Source organism: Kogia breviceps, chromosome 2 (assembly GCF_026419965.1).
Source record: "Kogia breviceps isolate mKogBre1 chromosome 2, mKogBre1 haplotype 1, whole genome shotgun sequence".
In the NCBI taxonomy this organism is placed as follows: Eukaryota; Metazoa; Chordata; class Mammalia; order Artiodactyla; family Physeteridae; genus Kogia; species Kogia breviceps.
Genome location: NC_081311.1, coordinates 72,115,176 through 72,138,445, shown reverse-complemented (window position 1 = coordinate 72,138,445; position 23,270 = coordinate 72,115,176). Strand labels below are relative to the sequence as shown.

General features: G+C 36.2%; 1 protein-coding gene and 1 long non-coding RNA gene across 7 annotated transcripts in view; one reads left to right on the top strand and one right to left on the bottom strand.

Annotated features, from left to right (window-relative positions):
- The window catches only part of LOC136793555 (uncharacterized), a 462,713-nt gene that overhangs the window by 330,688 nt on the left and 108,755 nt on the right, over positions 1 to 23,270 (top strand). The window lies entirely within an intron of this gene.
- The window catches only part of TMEM26 (transmembrane protein 26), a 50,331-nt gene that overhangs the window by 14,144 nt on the left and 12,917 nt on the right, over positions 1 to 23,270 (bottom strand). Inside the window, exons 2-4 of one of the 2 annotated variants that reach the window (XM_059055087.2) lie at positions 15,939 to 16,017; positions 11,747 to 11,860; positions 9,875 to 10,095 (exon numbers count right to left, since the gene is read on the bottom strand). In XM_059055087.2, the coding sequence (XP_058911070.1) occupies positions 9,875 to 10,095; positions 11,747 to 11,860; positions 15,939 to 16,017 (414 nt within the window). Of the gene's footprint in view, positions 1 to 9,874; positions 10,096 to 11,692; positions 11,861 to 15,938; positions 16,018 to 23,270 lie in introns of both variants that reach the window. The other variant, XM_059055086.2, reaches the window with a different exon arrangement.

Here is a 23,270-nt window from a genome sequence, read left to right as displayed (position 1 = left end):
TTAAACAAACAAAGAAAAAACAAGTCCAAGCAGCAACATCAGTGATTGCAATCCCAGGGAAGATAGAGTCCTCAGATTAAGTTCAGGCAATTTACTGAGACAACAAAGGCAACAAAAAGACTCCTGAGGCATGTGGGGAAGCCTGAGGATAATATATTGCTACAAAACATAATACAAAATGTTCAGTTTTCAGCAAAAGAGTATGAGACATACAAAGAAACAGGAATGCATGACCCATGCTCAGGAGAAAACAACAACAATCAGTTAATCAATAGAAACTGACTCTAATGGGGTCCAGATACTGGATTTAGCAGATAAAGACATCAAAGCAACTATCTTAAATATTTTCAAAGAATGAAAGAAAACTATGTTCCATAAACTAAAGAAAAATATGATGACAGGGACTCAATAAATAAATAACTGAAATAAGAAATATAAACTAAAAAGAGAATTAAATAGAAATTCTAGATTTGAAAATATGGGAACAGAAATGAAAAATTCACTAGGTGAACTCTACAATTTGACTCTACATATGGATTTGAGATAGTAGAAGAATCAGAGACCTGGAAAATTAATCAGTGAAAACAATCCAGTCTGAAGACTAGTAGGTAAAACAGATAGGAGAAAAATGAACAGAGTCTCAGAGACCTATGGAATGCAACTAAGCATTTCTATTTGTAATAGCAGTCCCAGAAGGAAGAAAAGACAATGGGTCAGAAAAAGTGTTTGAAGAAATGATGGCTGAAAATTCCTCAATTTGAGGAAAAACATTAATTTACAGATCCTAGATCAACAAAGTTGTAGTAAGTTTAAGACAAAGAGATCCACACCTAGACACATCACAGACTACTGAAAGTCAAAGAGAAAGACAAAATCTTGAAAACAGCAAAAGAAAAATGACTCATTTGTACAGGGTAATGACAGAACAATGGCTAACATCTCATCAGAAATAATGAAGGCCAGAAGAAAGCGGAATGATACGTATAAAATGCTGAAGTAAAAGCTATGGAGCAAGAATTCTTCATACAACAAAACTATTTTTCCAAACATGAAGGAAAAATACACACATTTCTCCACAAAGATTAGGAGAATTTGTTGCTAGCACATTTGCCTTAGATGAAACAATAAAGGAAGTCTTTCAGACTAAAAGAAAATGACACCAGAAAGTAACTCAAATCCACAAGAAGGAATAAAGAGCATCTTCAAATATGTAAGTAAATATAAGAGAACATATAAATATACAGTCATATCTTTTTTCTCTTAATTTCTTTAAAAAAACACAAGTCTATAAAACAATAATTATAAAACTGTACTGTTTGGCTTATAACATATAAAGATGTAATGTATATGACAATAATTGCAAAAAAGAGGGGGGAGGGAATGGAGCTATTAACTTGTAATAGAGTGTGAAGATCTAAAATCATATTGTATTCCCTACAGTAACCACTGTAATAAAACAATACACAAATCAATAGAGGAATTAAAATTGTTCATTAAAAATATTTTTAAAGCAGTAAATAACACAAGAGCAAAAAGGAAATGAGACATAGAGAAAAACAAATAGCAAAATGGCAGATATAAATTCAACTAAATCAGGACTTCCCTGGTGGCTCAGTGGTTAAGAATCTGCCTGCCAATCCAGGGGACACGGGTTCGAGCCTTGGTCCAGGAAGATCCCACATGCTGTGGAGCAACTAAGCCCTTGCGCCACAACTACTGAGCCTGTGCTCTAGAGCCCGCAAGCAACAACTACTGAGCCTGCATGACACAACTACTGAAGCACGCGCACCTAGAGCCCATGCTCCACAAGAGAAGCCACTGCAATGAGAAGCCTGTGCACCGCAGCAAAGAGAAGCCCCCGCTCACCGCAAGTAGAGACAGCCCGCACGCAGCAACAAAGACCCAATGCAGCCATAAATAAATAAATAAATAAATAAATAAATAAATAAATATTTCAACCAAATCAATAATTACGTTAAATATTAATGGATTAAACACATTGCAAAAGCTTGGAAATGGTTCCCCCAAATTCATCTCTGCGTAGACTTCAGAAGGTGATCTTATTTGGAAGTAGGGTCTATGTAGAAGTAGTCAAGGTAAGAGAAGGTCATAATAGATTAACCTGTGTCCTAATCCAGTGACTGGTGTCCCTATAAGAAGGGGAAAAATTGGAGACACTGACAGACACACTGGGGAGAATGCCATGTGAAGACAGAGGCAGAGATTGGAGTGATGTGTCTACAAGCTGAGGGACACCAGAACTGCCAGCAACCACCAGAAGCCACAAGAGAGCCACAAGAGAGCCACAAGAGGGAACAGATTCTCCCTCAGAGCCTCTAACAGAAACCAACCCTGCTGGCACATTGATTTGGACTTTCAGCCTTGAGGACTAAGAGAATACAAATTTCTGTTGTATTGAGCCACTCAGTTTGTGGTAGTTTGTTATGGCAGCCCTGGGAAATTAATATACACTCCAATTAAAAGACAAAAATTGTCTAGCTGAGAGGAAAATGCAAGATCCAACTATATGTGGTATATAAGGAATACAGTTTAGATGTAAAGATACAGAGTTTGAAAAAGATATCCCATGTCAATAGTCGTCATAAAATAGAGTGCCTAGATTCATATGAGACAAAATAGACTTTCAGACAAGAAATATTACTAGAGAAAAAGTGGCATTTCATGATGAAAAACACTACATGAGGAAGAAGTTTAAAAAATTAATGTGTGCACATCTAAAAACAGAGCCTCAAAATACATGAAGCAAAAACTGACAATACTGACAAAAGAAATAGACAATTCAACAATCAGAGTTGAAGATTTCAGTGCCTCATTCTCAATAATTGATAGAACAACTAGACAGAAAATCAGTAAGGATATAGAAGACTTGAACAACCCTATCAGCCAGCTTGACATAACCTACATTTACAGAACACTCAACCAAACAACACATTCTTTTCAAGCCCACATGGAACATTCTCCAGGATAGGCCATATGCTAGGCCATAAGTCTCAGTATTTTAAAAGGGTTAAAATAATTTTGTATATTCTCAGACTACAACAGAATTAAAATAGAAAACAACAGGGAGAAATTTGGGCAATCCCCATGTGGAAATTAAACAGCTTACTTCTAAACAATTCATAGGTCAAAGGAGAACTCACAGGGGAAACTGGAAAATAATTTGAACTGTATTAAACAAAAAGATAACATATCAAAGCTTATGAGATGCAGATAAAGCAGTGCTTAGAATGAAGCATAACTTTGAATTCCATATTAGAAAAGAAGAAAGGTTTCAAATCAATTAGCTTCCATCTTAGGAAACTAGAAAAGAGAAGTGGAAATTAAATCCAAAGCAAGCAGAAGGAAGGAAAAATTAAACATCAGAACACAAACCAATGAAATATAAAACAGAATAATAGAGAAAATCAATGAAACCGAAAATTAGTTATTTTAAAAGACTGACTAAATTGAGAAGTCTAAGAAAATATAGAGGAGACACAAATGACCAAACTCAGAATGAAAAGAGGGGGGCATAATAAGTGACCCTCTAGAAATTGACACAAGTATAAAGGAATAATATTATGGACAACTTTATATAAAAAATAAAATTAGATAAAATGTAAGAATTCCTAGAAAGAAAAATATAATCAAAACTGACCCAAAAGGAAATAGAATAACTGAATAGACTATGAGAAATAATGATATTGAATTAGTAATAAAATATCTTCCCATAAAGAAAAACCTAGGCTTAGATAGCTTCCTAAGTGAATTCTATAAAATATTTAAAGAAGAAATAACATCAGTGTTATACAAAGTCTTTCAGAAGGGCTTCCGTGGTGGCGCAGTGGTTGAGAGTCTGCCTGCCGATGCAGCGGACACGGGTTCGTGCCCCGGTCCGGGAAGATCCCACATGACGCGGAGCGGCTGGGCCCGTGAGCCATGGCCGCTGAGCCTGCGCGTCCAGAGCCTGTGCTCCACAACGGGAGAGGCCACAACAGTGAGAGGCGCGCGTACCGCAACAACAACGACAACAACAAAAAAAACCACACACAAGTCTTTCAGAAAATAAAGAAGGAATGCTTCCTGAGGTATTCATTGAGGGATATTACCCTGATACAAAAGCCAGGAAAAATATCATTTGAAAATATTACTAAAGATCAATATGCTCTATGAGTATATATGTAAAAATTATTAACAAAATGTTAGCAAACCAAATTCAGCAACATATAGAAAGGATTATACACCATAACCAAGTGATATTTATCTCAGGAAATCAAGGTTGATTTAACATCTGAAAATTAGTTAATGTAATACACCACATTAATAGAATAAAAGATAGCCACCACACAATGATCATAAGAAAAACAGAAAAACATTTAACAACATTCAGTGTCCATAGAAAAAGAGAGAGAGAGAAAAGAAAGAAGTCTCAGTAACCTAGATAGGGATTTCCTCCAATTGATCAAGGGCATCTATTAAAAATATCTGTGCAAAACCTATAGCTAACGTCATCCTTAATAGTGAAAGACAGAATGCTTATCCTTTGAGATTGAAAGGTCCACTCTTATACTTCTGTTGAACATTGTACAAGAAATTCTAGCTGGTACAATAAGGCAAGAAAAAGAAATAAAAGGCGTACAGATGAGAAAGAATCAAAAATATCTTTGCTTTCAAATGACATTATCCCATATGTAGAAAGCCCTAAGGAGTCTACAAAACTAATAAGCAAGTTTAGCATGGTTTCTGGGTACAAGAGTGTCACACAAAAGTCAACTGTATTTCTACACAGTAGTAATAAAAAACATGAAAATGATAGTAAGAAATTAAGAAAACAATTCTATCAAAAAGAAAAATATTTAGGAATAAATTTAGGAAAAGTGGTGTAAGACCTATACATTGAAAATTACAAAACATTGCTGAGAGAAATTAAGGAACAGCTGAATAAAAGATGAGATAGTTTATGTTCATGAATTGAAAGACTTAATATTATTAAGATGCCACTTCTTCACAAATTGATGCTTAGATTTAATACAATCCTTATCAAAACTCCAGCAGGATTTTTTTGTAGAATTTGACAAGCTAATTATAAAACTTACATGGAAATTCAAAGGATCTAGAAAAATCAGAACAATTCTTGAAAAAAGAATAATGTTAGAGGGCTTACAGTATCCAGTTTCAAAACTTACCATAAAATTCCAGTAATCTCAATAATGTAGTACTGGCATAAGATAGACACACAGGGCAATGAAACACAATAGAAAGTCCAGAAAAACTCCTTACATATGTGGTCAATTGACTTTTGACAAAGATACCAAGGCAATTTAATAGGGAAAGGATAGTCTTTTCAACAAATGGTGCTGAGACAGTTGGTTCTAGCTGGGACAAAAAATACTGCTGGGATAATGCCAAAACACAAAATGAAACAAGACAAAACCTGAACTTAGACCCTTACCTCATGCTACCCCAACATTAAGTGAAAACATTAAAGAGGAAAATATTTCTAATTTTTGATGAGAATATTTCTTAGAATCTATGATTCCCAAAGCACTACACAGAAGGAAAAATGATACATGGGATTTTATCAAAATTCAAAAAAATTGTTATTCAAATGACATTAAAAAATGAAAAATTATATACTGGGAGAAAATATTTTCATTATGTATCTAATACCAGACTTGTATCCAGAATATATAAAGAACTCTTACAACTCAATAAAAATTAATCCAATGAAAAATGGGCAAAAATCTGAACGGATACTTCACCAAGGAAGATATATGAATAGCTAATCAGCACATGGAAAGATGCTACACATCATTAGTCATTAGGGAAATGCAAATTAAAACCACAATATGATGCTACTATGAGCCCACTAGAATGGTTATAATCAAAAAGACTGAAAAAAAACTATGTTGGTGAGGATGTTGAGAAAATGGAACTCTCACACATTGCTGATTGGAATATAAAAAGGTATAGTCACTTTGCAAAACAGTTTGGCAGTTTTCTTAACATAAAACCCAGTCATTCTACTTCTAGGTATCTATACAAGAGAAATGAAAACAGATCCATACAAAGGCTTGTAACTGAGTGTTCATAGCAATATCATTCTCAATAGCGAGAAAAGTGAAATACACATGTATATTGAGTACTGAATGGATAAATAAAATGTGGTATATGCATGGGGTGCTATTCAGCAATGAAAAAGGAGCTAACTACCCACACATGAAACAATGGGAATGAACCAAAAACACATTATGCTATGTGAAAAGACCAGACACAAAGACCACAAACTTTACAATCCCATTTGCATGAAATTTCTAGAAAAGGAATTTCTACAGAGACATAAAGCATATCAGTGGTTGCCTAGGGTTGGCAGTGGCAGTGAGAATTGACTGCAAACAGACACAAGGAATCTGGATTCTGGTGATAGTTACACAGATCTATAAATTTATTAAATACCACTGAACCATAGAATATAATAGATGAATTATATGGTGTGTAAAGTGAAGCTGTTACAAAAAATTTGCCATATCTCACAAGTCCATGTAAATTCATAAGAATTAGGAAGATGAACTTCATGTGGGCATGCAGAAGGAAGTTGATTTAGGTTAAAACAAAACAAAACTGGATTTGAGGTATTAACCAGGATGCAGGAGAAAGATGTAGACATAATTGTGATGTAGACATTATTGCAGGTTTTCTCCTAAACCTATCAGCTCAAATTATGGAATAAAATAAAAAGGAAAAGAAAATGTTTTAATAATAAGTGATGCTCAAAAAATCTAGAAACAATAAATGCTGGAGAGGGTGTGGAGAAAAGGGAACCCTCTTGCACTTTTGGTGGGAATGTGAATTGGTACAGCCACTATGGAGAACAGTATGGAGGTTCCTTAAAAAACTACAAATAGAACTACCATACGACCCAGCAATCCCACTACTGGGCATATACCCTGAGAAAACCATAATTCAAAAAGAGTCATGGACCACAATGTTCACTGCAGCGCTATTTACAATAGCCAGGACCTGGAAGCAACCTAAGTGTCCATCAACAGATGAATGGATAAAGAAGATGTGGCACATATATACAATGGAATATTACTCAGCCATAAAAAGAAACGAAATTGAGTTATTTGTAGTGAGGTGGATGGACCTAGAGTCTGTCATACAGAGTGAAGTAAGTCAGAAAGAGAAAGACAAATACCATATGCTAACACATATATATGGAATCTAAGAAAAAAAAATGTCATGAAGAACCTAGGGGTAAGATGGGAATAAAGACACAGACCTACTAGAGAATGGACTTGAGGATATGGGGAGGGGGAAGGGTAAGCTGTGACGAAGTGAGAGAGTGGCATGGACATATATACACTGCCAAATGTAAAATAGATAGCTAGTGGGAAGCAGCCGCATAGCACAGGAAGATCAGCTCGGTGCTTTGTGACCACTAGAGGGGTGGGATAGGGAGGGTGGGAGGGAGGGAGACGCAAGAGGGAAGAGATATGGGAACATGTGTATATGTATAACTGACCCACTTTGTTATAAAGCAGAAACTAACACACCATTGTAAAGCAATTATACTCCAATAAAGATGTTAAAAATAATAAATAAATAGATAAATAAATAATAAGTGATGCTAAGTAGGTTATAATGAAGTAACCCCCTTTGCTATATTACATGTAAATATCTTTTACATGTATATTAAATTTATGCTTCATGATTATCTTTTTGAGGCCAAAGAGAAAAGCTACACTACAGTGAGAAGGGTTTAATATTTCCTTTGAAGAGATGGAAATTTGCAGTGTTAATTCTTGCAGTATAGATGGGGCCTGAGATGAAATCAGAACTTGGGAGGGTGGGCCTTAGGAGGGAATTAAAAACTCTCATTTGTCTCTGGGCCTTGATTTTGGAGTCTTTGGGTCATGATGGAGACATGCAGAAGTCTAGTGGAGACCACAGAAGGTCACTGACACAATGCAGTTATATTAAAAATAAAATGATTTCATCTGAGATAATGAAACCTGAAAAGAAACTTATAAACAATAACCTGGGCAGAGTTTATTCATTTCTATTCTCAGGACATGGTGTAAGTTTAAAATGAGAAAAAAAAAGATTTATAAAACACTCAGATTAATGTATTGGTGGGTGAAGAAATTGCTGAACTGAAATTACCTGGGTTGGGATAGGATTGTGTGTCCTTTATTTCATCACTTGCTCACCATTTGTTCCCCAATCTCCACTAGCACTAGCACACTACCTGGCCCACACTAGATGATCAGTCAAGAGTTGGTGCATGAATGATCCCTAGTAATTTTCAAGGTATTCTCCCCCCAGGTGATTGACATTTTAATCATTAACTTATTGAATATTCAACATCTGTTGGGAAACACTGATCTGTAAAATGCCTCTTGGTGTCACTTGTGGATGGGCCTCATAAACAGGCCATTAAGGTAGCTGAGTTTGGCATTTCTCACATTTTTATAACCAGCCCCTCAAAACATATTCCTCCTGAAACCCCTTCTCTACCCTCTTTCCCATGCATCTCACTAGATATTTAGCATTTATGTGTCTACTTCTATTTAGGTGGAATTAGTCATCCTTATATTGTCATGTCCATATCACTGTGCCTGTAGTTATTTATTGTTTTCATGTGCTCGGTCATGATTTCTTTATGATTTTCTTGTAACCTCATTGTACTGTAAGTATTCTAATGTATCTGAAAATGTGTTATACAATGTGAAGCACTGACCAAATATTTGGTATTAAAGCTACAAAGCTAAAGTCAACATTTTGAGGACAATGGGTCAACTTAGATTGGATTCCTTTTAAAATTCTATGTCTATTTAACGGTGTAAGAAAACTTAGTAGAAATGGAACAGGAAATGATCGTTGTGAAGGTAAGCTATGGTTACAGATACACTTTGTACTACAGTTGGGGTATTAAGTTTACTCAGTAAGTTAGTGTATTTTGCTCAGCTTTATGTTTTGTTGTTTGAGAAACACAGCATAAAATGTAGAATTAAATGCCAGCCTCATTGCAATTTATTTTTATAGCATAGTGCAAAACAACCAAAGCTGAAAGTACATTTAGGCACTGAGACTTAAATCCCTAAAGGTAAGAAAGTAGTTCCATAAGCAGCTGTGATCAGGGATTCTGAGTTTATTTGCTTGTGGCAAAAATAAAAGTACCAACTCAATAAGTTTTAATTTATAGGCATCTACACCAGATAGCCTTTGGGCACTTCGAACAAAACTGACTAAAAATAAAATTTAGTAAAATAAAACCTAATCTGCCCCATTCTGCATTCACGTCAGGGAATATAAATTCCCCAGCTGGCTAGGGGAGTGATTTCTCCATGTCACCTCTAGGTTCTTCCCTGGAATGGTAGCTTTGCTCTGCTCTAGAAGAGACTCTTATGATTGGCTGCATTCCTGGACACTTGAGCATGTGAAAGAGAAGCTAGGGATGGTCATTCCACCCCCAGAAGGTTTTCGGATAACCACAGCTTCACCCAATCTGTGGTCATGCAAACAGTCAGAGCTTCTCTGTTCTTACCAATGGGTAATATTATTTGTCCCTTTTCTCTAGCAGCAACGTCCTTCACATATTCATATATAAAGTTTATATATATATGGTATATACATATATATGTATATACATACATATGTGTGTGTGTGTGTGTGTGTGTGTGTGTGTGTGTGTTAGGGAGCTGGTACCTAACATGTACCTGAACAGCAACAAATTCTATGCTTCTAGCACTGATATATGATCTACTGAAAATCCTTATTCATGCAGAATATAAATAATAGAAAAAAAAAAAAGACAGATGTGTGGGCCTGACCTTGAAAAGAAGGTCTTTTCATTGCAGGGCCTTCTTACCTCACATTTTCTTCTTCCAGGGTCTCACTTGTGAATTCCAGTATGTCAGCAGCTGTCCCCACAAACATAAGGAGAAGTTGAGAGAGTTGATCCCGAGTAATCCCGCCTCCAATGGGTAGAAGCCATCTTCCAATGATTAGCATTAGCAGGAATGTCTGATGGAGTCCCAAAGTCCATACTTTCTCGCATACTGTAGATAAGTTATTTACAAAAACTTTGGCCTGTTTAACAGAAATGTCATGCAGACAGAAGGATTATGAGCTACCACCTTAGAGAGACAGGCCTTCTTCACCATGGCTGTCAATCAAGAGTTAGCTTTTGTGGAAGGTCATTTTCAGAAAATGATTCTTCACTTAATAAAGGAAGTAAAACTCTTTTCAACTGAACACTCAAAAAAAAAGCTAATGTGGTCCTTAAAATGGGGCAGCCTTATAACTGAAAGTAATTTAAACCTTTCACTTACTAGGGGCATTGTACTATATGATATTTTAAAAACCAATTTTGCAGTGTTTTATAGATAATTTATCATTTCATCAGTCTCTGTAACCAGTATAACACATAGCAACATTTTTTAAATTCCACATTAAAATTTAAAACTTCCTGCATTTTTCTTTTATAGATTTCAAATCGGAATTTACTAATCTGGTAATATTTTTAGCATGGTACAAATCTTCTCTTTTGATTTTTATTGCTAGAAAACACTATATCAAAGGAGAAAATATATAATAGTATTTATTCATTACCTAAAAGTAAAGAAAGAGAATAACTATAAGGTTATTTTTATTCTGAACATTTAACATATTATTCAAAAATTCATAAGCTAGCAACCAAATTTTATTCTGCCCTTATTCTTGGACTCTGAGAAAAATTTGCATCCCATTCATGTATTCTGGATGCCATCTCTTTCCCACTTAACTTCTAAATAACTTTTAAAGTATATTATTGGCCCTATCAGTTATGATCTTCTAAAGACTACAAGGGTGTAGATCTTAAGTGGATTGCATAGTGATTCCAACTGATGTATACAAGTGACTTAACTATATTTGTGCAAAATTTATTTACCCCTCTTGGTCACGTGCTGATGTCAAGTGTAAAGGTTAAGGGAGGATAAAAGACAAGGCAGGATGGTAACGTGATTGAAGCCATGAGTGAAGATGAGTAATCTTTCATTTGCTCACATCTTTGAGACTTCTCATACATTTTATTTAATTCTTGGAGGAAGCATACTAGCAGGATTAAAATTTCTATTGTCAGATGAGAAACTGAGAGACAGTGAGATTGATTTGTTCAAAGTGATATGGGTAAGCTGTGACTGAAGCTTGAAGTAGTTCTGTTAAACCTCACATAATCAGTAGCCTGCCTGTCTTGTAGTTGAAAACATGGTTCAGTGGTAGGGGCCTTGGCCTTGAGTCTCTCCAGTATATCATTTTCTAATAGGTCATGGTTAGTTTGCCAAATATCAAGCATAAGAAGAACAAACAAGCGATTCTATTTGGGCTGGAAACCTTCCCTGATTTATTAACATAAACACCTAAAAAATATATAGGGCCGATCCCAATCTTTCCATTATATCATTCCTTCACAAATGTATGTATCTCTCTTTGTATGTAGACCGTCTGATCTAAGTGTTAAAGGTTCCTTAATACTGTAGGTTAAATATATTTATTAATGTATACAAGATATATATGCCTATTATGCAAGTTAAATATGTTTAAGAATATTTTTAAATACAATTATCTTGTCAATTCCTGAGCCAAACAATTGGCAAATTTCCCTCGGAAAGAATCAGCTGAAAGGTATAGAGCATGTTATCCTCACCAAGTGAAAAGGTGATCTGCTAGATCCTTTAATATACAGTGAGAAAGCTCTCACCGTCTCAATGAGATCATCCGCTCTGTTGGTTTGTTCAGTTGACAACAGAGTTTGATTGAAGTCTTCTTTGGTGCTGGTGTTCTTTGACATTCCTTCAGATTGGCTACTGCAATACTAAGAAGTGTTTTAAAAGGCATTATGTCAAAAAATATCACAGTAGGTAGAGTTTAGGATGGCATCAATATGTCTAAGAGATTATGAGCAAATACGTGACGTTTCTATAGTATGCATAAACATTTCTGAAAATCAGAATATAGGCTTGAGATAGAAAACCACTTTTCAGTTAATATGAGGAAAGAGTCAACTATGCATGTCTTATTTTCCCACAAGTCTGTGAGGATGTAGATGCTCTGAGTTCATTGTGGAAAGCTGTAGAATTTATGGATCGATCACTGTGATCCCTTCCTTGAACCCTGGAACAATTATAAAACAAACCAACAACCAATGAAAGCATGTATGATCCTGGTCAGAGCATTCATTCTAAGATTTTGTTTCTTGTCCAGAGACTCTTTATCTAAAATACCATTTTGCTAATATAGATAATTCAATTACTTTTAATCATGCCTGTTAAGCACCGTAACAACCCCCCCAAAATAATAATAAATTAACATATTCACCCACCAACATATACATCTTGTGTCACTTTAGAAGTCAGTTTAGGTTTATAAAAAATTTAGCAATAGACCTAAAATAAATGGCACTTTTTCCCCTTCTTGTTCTTTCATTTTGCATGCAAATTTCTATAAGTGAACTGTGGATGATTTTTATCCAGCCAGATGCTGGGAATCTGAGGTACAGAAAGAGAAGAAAAAAGTACGGAAGAGAGAAAAGGGGTGGCCCTTGAAAATGTAACTGTAGCCAATGATTATTTCACAAATGGGTAAAAAATATATATATATAAGGTTGATTTTTTTAAAAACATCTGCAGAGCAAACTTACTTTTAAAACACACATGCACTAACACACACACACATGATCACACATTAGGATTTAGGGAGAAATTATTATTTTTTAAAATGCTAACATTGTGAGAAGTGTATTTTTCTTAATTATTCCGGACACTTCATAGATCATTCTATGAGCTACTTGGAAAAGTAGAAAAGAAAGTCTGTCAAGAAGCTATTTCTTTCCTCCCTTCCATCAAAACAACTAGTGTTACAGGTGAAATGACAAGAATAATTAGGAAAAATGGCCATGTGCCATAACTCTAAGAACAAAAATGCAGTTGTTGGTACCCTTTTTTTTGTACAGCTAAGGCTCTGAGAAAAGATAATAAAGATAACAAATTAAATCTTTGAACCGAGCAACAAATCCTCATTGCAGAGGAGTTTTGTGACTCTATCTAAGAACCTAATGTTCAACAGGAAACAAATTTGACCACTTCTTTTACAGGCATGAAAACAGATTGTATATTAACAATGGTGACACTGATATGTTGTTTTTACATTCTTATCACTACAAATCCATAGACATCTTGTTATTTTTTAAAAATCGTCATCTATACTGCAGCATAAGATAACTTGATAGCAAATAGTTTTGTAGTTCATGTTACGGTAAAAAGACCTGAGTCCCTCTTTATTCTTAAAACTCTATTTGTTATAAATTGATGTGACTTTCTTATAAGTGGCAGCTGCCTTAGGACTGCAAAGAAAAGTGGGTTTGACTCCTAAGACCTAACTGACTTATATTGTTTTTATGGTAATATTGTTTACATTCGGCATTGTGTAAGTGAGTTATGTGGACGATCTGGGTGCCAACAAGTCACTTTTTCCTGGGCTACGTCTTAAAACTTTGAACAGCTTCAAAAGTACTCCGTTGGGTCAACCAGACTGTGACACCATCAAGACCAGAAAATTTCCATTGCTGTAATTGTGCCACTTCGTAAATAGACTTGACTAAGAGTTAAGGTCATAATAGTTGTCATAAGCATTTTGTTTCCATTCAGGTAGACCCAGCCAGATTCAGAAATGAAGGTACAGAATTGATCATCTAGGAGAAATGTTTTCATGAAATAGGTCAGGATGTTTTTCAAATGTTTTTCAAATGCCAGGTCATAGGTTAGAGCATTTAGGGTATAGAGTAAAAGGAAAATGTGAAAGGAAATTAAATTATCCTTTCCCATCATGAAAAATCCAGATGATTTTGATGCAAATTCCTGTAACACATAGAACACATAATTGAGAAAGGCAGTGCGGTTTAATGCACTAGGGGTCAAGACTCAGGTTCTAAGCCCCAGAACTGTGGTTGATTAGCTGTGTGGCCTTGGGAAAATTACTTAACCCTTCTTAGTCTCAGGGTCCTCTTCTGTAAAATAGAAATCCATATACCATGTCTAACTTAAGAAGTTGCTGGGTGTATAAATGAGAAAATGTATGTGAAAATACTTTGCAATAAAGGGGCTATATGAAAAAAGGGATTATTATCATAACCAAAATTTCCTACATGAATGGACTAAGAATTTCTGTACCTCCCTTTATTCTGCCATTTCTTATTTCTTTAAACGCAATTCCAATACTTTTTTGTCTCTCTCTCACATTTTTCTACTTCTTTCTGTTCCCACGCTACCCAATTCAATCACTGGGCATTCGTTTTAATTCTCAGTGTCAAAATGAGTCAAATCCATTACTACTAAAGGTCCAATTTCTTTTGTAGTATGAAAATTAGAGAGGTACTGCCCAGGGCTCAAAAATCTTTTTTTTCTTAAAAAGAGAGCTTTCGGTTGCATGCTATTTGTTGTAATAGGATTGGACCTGTATGTCAATTAACTGTGCAACGCTTTTATATTATAAAAGCATTTGGGGAAATGAATTGTTATTGTGGATGATAGCCACGTCATAGAATTAGATGTGAAGGAAAAAAATGATTCAATCACCAGAGCTTATTTTCATATCCTTGAAAGCGGTAAGTAGTAAGGAAATTGAAACAGTCCCCTAATCCTTAAGGTACAGTTTTTAAAAGCTATGATAACTTGAACCAACCAGTCTACTGTGAGAAAAATACTTTTGCTACAAACAGAGAGTCTTTGACTTCAGTGTTTTTTAAACAGGAGATTTAGGCAGACAGATGTTTTCTTCATGCCTACATCATTGGCACATGCTTGTGGAATTCAGAAATAGTCTACAGAACTAAATTCCCCTCTGTGTGCCTAAAATTTGGAGCAAGCATTTTCCAGATAAGATTTGAATATCTGAAACATATATCAGAGGCTTAACTTTGCTATAAAATGACCAGCTGTAGCAAAGAAATCTGTGAAACAGTCTCACAGATGTTACCAGTAAATGTCCTAAATAATACTATAACTACTGTAAAACATATGAACCTGTTTTACATGAAGATGTGAAGTCCAGGCTGCAGTCTGATGGACTTTGCCAACTGGCCCCCCCAGTGTTGTACAGGAGCATTTACAACAATCAATGACCAAATCCAGCCTAGAGCCTGCCACCTAGGGTTGCCCAGGCAAGAAGCAACTCACTTAAAAATCAGTACCTCCCTCTGTATCTCCCTAATATAGATTAGGGTCTCTTATTGGAACCCACTCTTTGTTTTCTAGGTCAGTGTGGTCTTAATACAGAGAGCCCACCCTTCCTGACAGTGGGTCCCCTGGCTCCTCTCCTTTACCCTTATTTCGGGTCCCTGGGGTGAAATTCCTATTTTACTGAGACAGTTCATAGGACCCTCAAAAGTGAATCTCCTGTAACCTGCAAAGCCTGTATTTTAAGACAGACTACTTCAAATAGCCCCTCCAAGTTTGATTGTATTTGTATAGCTGAGTACAGATGATGGGGTTTCTTTTTTGTTTTTGTTGTCCCTAAAAATGTCATTTTATAGGATGCTAGGTGACTGAGCCCTGCCCGTTCTTATTAGCACAATGACTTGTTGAAGCTGCAAGGGTTAAAACCAAAATTGTATATCCCCATGTAAATTGTAGCATATTGGAGGGGAAGTCTTAAGAACAAGATCTCTAACCCAAATTGTTAATGAATGATATAGTCTTACATCTTAAATGAATGCAGCAGTTTCATGGGGTTTTACAGATCATGGATTCACTTCCTTTTTGTTGAGGCCTCTTACTTATTCAAATCTTGATAACTCCAGTTCCTTAGAAAAGTGCATTTCTGACAGAAATTGGATTATAATATGAATGTAGTTTATTGATGAGTATTCCACTTCCCTACTTTCCAAAAGGACATACCTGGGTCTCATGGTGCATTTCAAGAAGCCATAATGATGGAACAATGCTAATCAGATATAAAAATATGGCTGGTGAAAACCTGTGAAAGAGGAAGAAAAGATAGCTCAGCTTTTACAAAATTTTTTAAAAAGAAAAAAAGTGCACATACCCTGACCACACTGAGTCAGATCATTTTATCTCAAGTGTTTATTTCTAAGGGGGGAGAAAGCATTATGTGATTCCTGCCATATGGATTATAGAGAAACAAAGTAACTGTAAAAGACACTAGCAGCTGTCATTCTCACTGAATTTCTAATCCAATTAATAGATGTTAATTTTAATATAGTTTAATGGGATACTTCCAATTAGTTTCAGGCACAAAACTGGATATTTTGTATTTAATACATTTTACAAAAAGCAAATACAGCAACAGTAAATCTTGGATTTTTGAACATTGTACTTTCAGGAAGATTGGCTACATTTTTCAACATTAACCTGAAATTCTGAGAGCTCAAATAATGACATACAAAGAGACAAAAATCAGATGATACGTACTGAACGAAATCAGCTGGCTTTGTGTGTTTCTGCTAAACCTAGTGCAAATAAAAATAGAGGCACATCTCATTTTATTACGCTTTGCTTTATTGCACTTCACAGATATTGGATTTTTTACAAAGTGAAGGTTGGTGGCTACTCTGCGTGAAGGAAGTCTGTCTATCAGCACAATTTCTCCAGCAGTATTTGCTCACTTTGTGTCTCTGTGTCACGTATTTCAAACTTTTTCATTATTATTATATTTGTTATGCTGATGTGTGATCAGTGATCATTGATGTTACTTCCAAGACTCACTGAAGGCTCAGATGATAGTTAGCATTTTTTAACAATGAAGCATTTTTTAATTAAGGATATGTGCATTGATTTTTTAAAACAATGCACGCTTAAAAGACTACAGTATAGTGTAAACATAACTTTTAAATGCACTAGGAAACCAAAACATTCATGTGACTTGCTTTACTGCAGTGGTCTGGAACTGAACCTGCAGTATCTCTAAGGTATGCCTATACGAACAAACAACAGATGAAGGGTTTGGTATTTTTTTAAAGAGCTATCTATATTAATTATTTTCAGACTCAAAATTCAGAGGGCAATTCAAAGAGAGTGCTTTTGTTTGTAGTCATAGACACATCAGGTTCAAATGCTAGTGTTGCCACTGACCTCTGTTTGCTTCCTAATCCACAAAATGGGAACAGTCATATGTTAGCTTAGGCTGCCATAACAAAATACCACAGACTGCATGCCTTCAACAACAAAAATTTATTTTCTCACAGTTCTGGAGGTCAGAAGTTCAAGGTCCTCACATGTCCTTTCCTAGGTACATACACATCACAAGGAGAGAAAGAGATTTCTCTTTCTCTTCTTTAAAAATTTATCTTTTGGCTGCATTGGGTCTTCGTTGCTGCATGCGGGCTTTCTCTAGTTGCTATGAGCGGGGGCCACTCTTCGTTGTGGTGTGTGGGCTTCTCATGGCAGTGGCTTCTCTTGTTGCAGAGCATGGGCTGTAGGAGTGTGGGCTTCAGTAGTTGTGGCATGCGGGCTCAGTAGTTGTGGCTCGTGGGCTCTAGACTGCAGGCTCAGTAGTTGTGGTGCACGGGCTTAGTTGCTCCGTGGCTTGTGGGATCTTCCCGGACCAGGGCTCAAACCCGTGTCCCCTGCATTGGCAGGTGGATCCTTAATCACTGCGCCACCAGGGAAAGCCCTCTCTTCTCTTCTTATGAAGCCACTAATCTTATTATTTTAGGACCCTACCCTTATGAACCTCATTTAAGCTTCCTGACTTCCTGAAAGCTCTGTCTCTAAATACAGTTACACTGGGGGCTAGGGCTTCAACATATGAATTTGGGGGGAACACAGTTCAGTCCGCAGCTGTCACATTTATCTCACAGGAATTTTTATTATACAGTTGACCCTTGAACAACGTGGAGGATAGGATCACTGACCTTCTGCACAGTTGCAAATCCACATATAACTCTGTAGTCGGTCCTCTGTATCCACAGTTCCACATCCGCAGTTTCAAACAACATGGGTCATGTAGTACTATAGTATGTATTTCTTGAAAATAATATGTATATAAGTGGACTTGCGCAGTTCCAACCCATACTGTTCAAGGGTCAACTGTACTTTCTATAAAGCAGCGCCTGGCAGAGTTGGGCATTCAGTAACAAGTAGCTACTACTAGTATAATTATGGGACATTGTGCAATGAAAACATGTCCTTAAAAATTTGAAAGAAGATGAAAATTACATACTTTCCAAATTTATTTCTTCCGATTGCATTTAATTTAGATTGGAATCTTGCTTTATGAATCATCTTAAAGTCAAAATTGTAAGTCAATATAATTTTATTAAAATACTTTTAGTACATGTATGTGATGGTTTAAAGTGACCTGAAAAATAGAAATGTTAATTGCTCAAAAATAGAATTGTTTGAGATGAGATGCTACTAAATTCATACTCTTATAATCCAGTGGTGGAAGAAGTGAGCAAACCTAAATGCAGGAAAGTTTTTAGAATGGACTTTTTAAAGGCTGTTAACCCTTTCATTAATATCTCCTTTCAACTTCTGAGGAGAAGAAGGGAGAAAGGGCAAAAGAAAGAGTCTTTTTTAAAAACTCAGTATTTAATATGTATAGCTGATCCACTTTTGTTATAAAGCAGAAACTAACACACCATTGTAAAGCAATTATACTCCAATAAAGATGTTTTTTAAAAATCAGTATTTAAATGGACACTACCCTACCTTTGAATTCCTGCAAAAAATAATTTTGAAACAAAAGGGTATGGGTCATGATATTATTAAAATCTGATTTAGACGATGGCTGGGCTGCAGCAAGATATTAAAAGCCCCCATGTTGAACATGCTTTCACAAAGAAAAGGAACACTTAATTCTTTGACCTTGCATATCAAGGGAAACATCAGGAGAGAATATTTCCTTTGTGAAATTAGGAAAGGAAATGAATTCTGTTTGGAGGGACAGTCGGAATGTGTAAATGTCTGTTTGGATACATCAAATGTTGGCTGGACTGCAGTTTTGTTGACTCTCTTGGAATTAATTTTGGGATTCACTCCCCTAACAATACTGTTACAATAATAATCTAGGGAAACTATAGACTGAACATTACATAGCTCTTGAAAGAAGTTAAGAATAAAAAAAAAACAATAACCCTTGACAACTTCTATGCATAAGATTTATTTCTATAACTGGAAAAAAATACTATCCTGTTTCAACATATTTCCTCTAATGAGAAATCTAGTTATATTAGAAAACAAAAAACTTGCAAATCCAGGATTTTCTGTGCTGTTACTACAGAAAATCTAAATTCCCTCTCTGATATTCAAAGCCTCCATTATCTAATCTTATCTCCCCTTCCCCTTCCTCTTCCTTTACCACATCCTATCAAGCTGAGCAACTCAATAGTGTCAACCTGCTGTGTAGTTAACATGAAACAAAACAAAATGTTTTAGAAAGTTGTCCTCACTTCAGCACCTCTTCCTCAGACCTATTTGATGTAAGTGAAAAGCGGGTGGGGAGGGAATCACATTGAATGCCTGAGAATTAATCATATTCAGCTCAAGAGCCTGTGAGTCCATAGTCTTTCTCCCCCTATTTCCCACCCTCTTAACCCTACACCTAAGAGGATTTGCTGGAATTTCCAAAGGCTTCCAGGTAGAATTACTGAGGAAATGCCTAGTCTGCAAAGTGGTCAATAGTAAATGAGAATCAGGAGCTTCCTTCCCTACTTCTTCTCCAACTCTTCCCGTCTCTCTCCCTCCCTCTCCCCCTCCCTCTCCCTCTCCCTCTCCCTCTCCCTCTCCCTCTCCCTCTCCCTCTCCCTCTCCCTCCCCCTCTCCCTCCCCCTCCCCCTCCCCCTTCCCCCCCCCCCTCCAGTAGCAGGCTGTGGTAGTTGTACAACTGAAATTTCTTTTTTTTTCTTTTTTTTCATATTAATGAAGTGCTTTATTTGGAAAAATTATCTCCAAACAGAATTACTTTTTTCTTCATTTTATACATAGCTACCAATCATCTCTCAGTACTGTGTGTTTCCTCATAGCACTGTGTGTAACCAATAGAGACAGGACTGATTCTTCATCTAGTGGCTAATAACAGAGTTGACTCCCTAAGAGATACATATATTTAAATACAAATAACCACAAAGATCAGTAATGCAAGAAGTGACCTGAGACAGAATTGAAATAAAATAAGCAGTATAAATTATAAACAAAATAATACATACTCTAAGTTGAATAAGGAAAAAAATATCCAGTGTCTTGAAGAAGTACAAAATGAGTCATAAAAAAAATGGACTGTATTATGCATGTTTGAAAGATGGATCCAGTATAACACCTGCCTCTGGATTTTCCAAGCTAAGCAACCATAGGAAATAGCTGTGTAAAATTGCAATAATTTCCCAAACAACTTTTAAAAAAGCACTTTGGGACCTGTGGAAGCTGATGAACCATGTCTTAGCGTAAGTAGTAATTTCACCAAACCAGGTGAAAAATACTACATTAAACAAAGGTACCATAGGGGTTTTAGCTTAAGGATTTTTCATTCCATAGATTTTTTTTTAACATCTTTATTGGAGTATAACTGTTTTACAATAGTGTGTTAGTTTCTCCTTTACAACAAAGTGAGTCAGTTATACATATACATATGTTCCCATATCTCCTCCCTCTTGCGTCACCCTCCCTATCCCACTCCTCTAGGTGGTCACCAAGTAGTTGTACAACTGAAATTTCTTTTTTTTTTAATTATGGAGAAAATAAAAGACTCTATCATCTAGAGAAGTATTACAACATGGATGATAGGTTTTATTTGGGGCATGAAGAAGACATTTCAACCATATGTCACATATGTTTTATTGGACCATGGGTCCCTGTTAAGAGCAAAGGGCTCTATTGCCCCTTCAGCTTGGTCCATCTGAGAAGAGAGGCTCTGACGTGGTTTTTGGAGCAAACGTCCCTTCAAATTATGACTACCTGTTTTGGAAAGCCCTCCTCTTACATCTCTACCCATCAACATCCTTCCTGTATTTTGCAATATAGGAATTAATGGCAGCAATTAATCTTAACTTGTCTTTCTCTTGTGACCCAACACATTCTCCACTGTTTTCTTGTTATGTGTATATATGACTTCGCTTTCCTCACATAAGTTCCTTGAAGACAGATCCTGAGTCATATATGTCTTTATGTCCCTTCCCTCTCCTTCATTTTTTCCCCTCCTCAGTGGTCTCAGGTGTCTTTTTAAGTCTTTAATTAATGTTTATTAAGCAAATACTTAAATGCTTGAATGCCTGAATTTATAAATAAAGGGAGGATTGAGAAATGGAGGCTGCTGGCATCTACAGGGACATTTTATTCCCATTTCAGTGGGTCTGGTAACAAGTATGCTCCTCTTGTTGTGTCCCTTGAGGAACTGTGACACTGTGGTAGAATATTCATGAACTTGAGAGACCGAAACTTGAATCTTGCTTCTTCTATTCATGCATCTTTGGAAAGTCGCTACCTTTCCTGAGACTCAATGTCCTTGTCTATGGAAATGGGTATAATAATATCCACCTCATAGGGTGGTTGTGAGGATTAAAATAAGGCAGTGTTATGAGCTTGATACTGTATATGCTCAATACATGTGAGTTGCTGCCTTACCCAGGCCCAGCTCTGCAGATACACTTATGGCCACATATTCAGCACCTACACTTAAAGCGGACCCGCAGGATACCTGGTTAGAAGATTGTTTCTTCAAATAACTTAAAATCAGTCCCATTTTTAAACTATGGTTCTCAAAACCAAACCTATTTAAGACTCCCTGAATCAAGGAAGTTGTTTGCAGTGCTGTGGATTATGTCTAACTTCACATTCAAGGTTAAGGCAGTTACTGTCACCCAGTCGTGGTTGGCGTGGGCTGTTTGCTCATCATGACTTATAAAATGCTGGACCGTCAGGGCCCTGCCTACCTCTTGGTCTCTGTTGCTTGCATCCTTCCTCACTGTGCTCCTATAATGGTGTTTTCTTTCAGTTCTGGAAAAAAGCTAAGTGAGTTCCTAACTCAGGCCTTCACACATGTATTTCTCCCCCTTGAAATACCTCTCTCCCTCACTTTTCACCCGATTATGTCCTTCTCAAAATTCATGTCAGCTCTATAGGACTCCACAGAAAAACTTTCCTTGTCCTTCCAGCCTAAATTAGATCTCCTTGTTACGCTTGTCCTATATATAACACTCTACACTTTCACCCCATACGGTTTCAAAATTTATAACTATATATATGTATATGTATATATGTGTATGTGTACCTGTGGTCACTAATTGTCTCCCAGCAATTCTGAGTAATATTGGAATGGCCAAAAAGTTCGTTCAGTTTTACGTAAAAATAAAAGACATTTTTCATTTTCATGAAGACCTTTACTGAACAGCGAAGTCACTAAGTGAACGAACTTTTTGGCCAACCCAGTACAAGCACAGAACTGTGTCTTGTCTGCTCAACATTATGCCCTCAGCTCCTTCCACAGTGCTTGGCACATGGTGGGCTCCCCCAAATAGTTAGTGATTTCATAAGGTCCTAGTTGATTTATAATTCCGACTTTCTTGACACTCTGTTGCTGGTTTGACTACAAATCTCTTTTTGAAATATCATAAATTGATTCTTCTCAGAAGTTTTTCTGAAGGAAACTAATTTTTCTGTTCTTGTATAAATTTGCTATTTTTTGCCACTACAAAGGATTTTAATATTTCAGGACGACATTTAGCTGTTACTTATTATTTTGAAGGTTTGTCATATTCTTGATAGTTCATTGTCCGTGCAATTCATTTTTGGAACCAAGGAGAATGTGAATTCTAAAAATTAAAAACTAAGCCTGATCCCACCTTTTTCTGGGTAATTAACCAAATTGCATGCCGTTTCTTAGGGGCTACAAATCATTTTACTCCAGTTTTCATGTCTTAATTGTATCAAAAATAAGTAGATGCCAACCATAAGCGCTAATACCAGAGAGGGGTCTAGCCATCTCAGAAATAAATCAGGTTTCTGGTTTCTTGTTTATAAAATTATGTTACACTATTCATAGACTGACAAAAACTGATAAATATATGATTAAATGAATAAGACATGTCCAGGTGGGATATTTTTACAAAATTGATAATACCTGATTACTGATGAGCTACCTACCCCTGGAAACTCAGATTTATTACAGTTCCAACTATCACTACCCTATCACAATGTAGAAGATGCCCAGCATTAATACTTTAATGCCAATTGGTTTCCCTTTGCTCAGCTAGAGAAATTTTTGTTTGTTTGTTT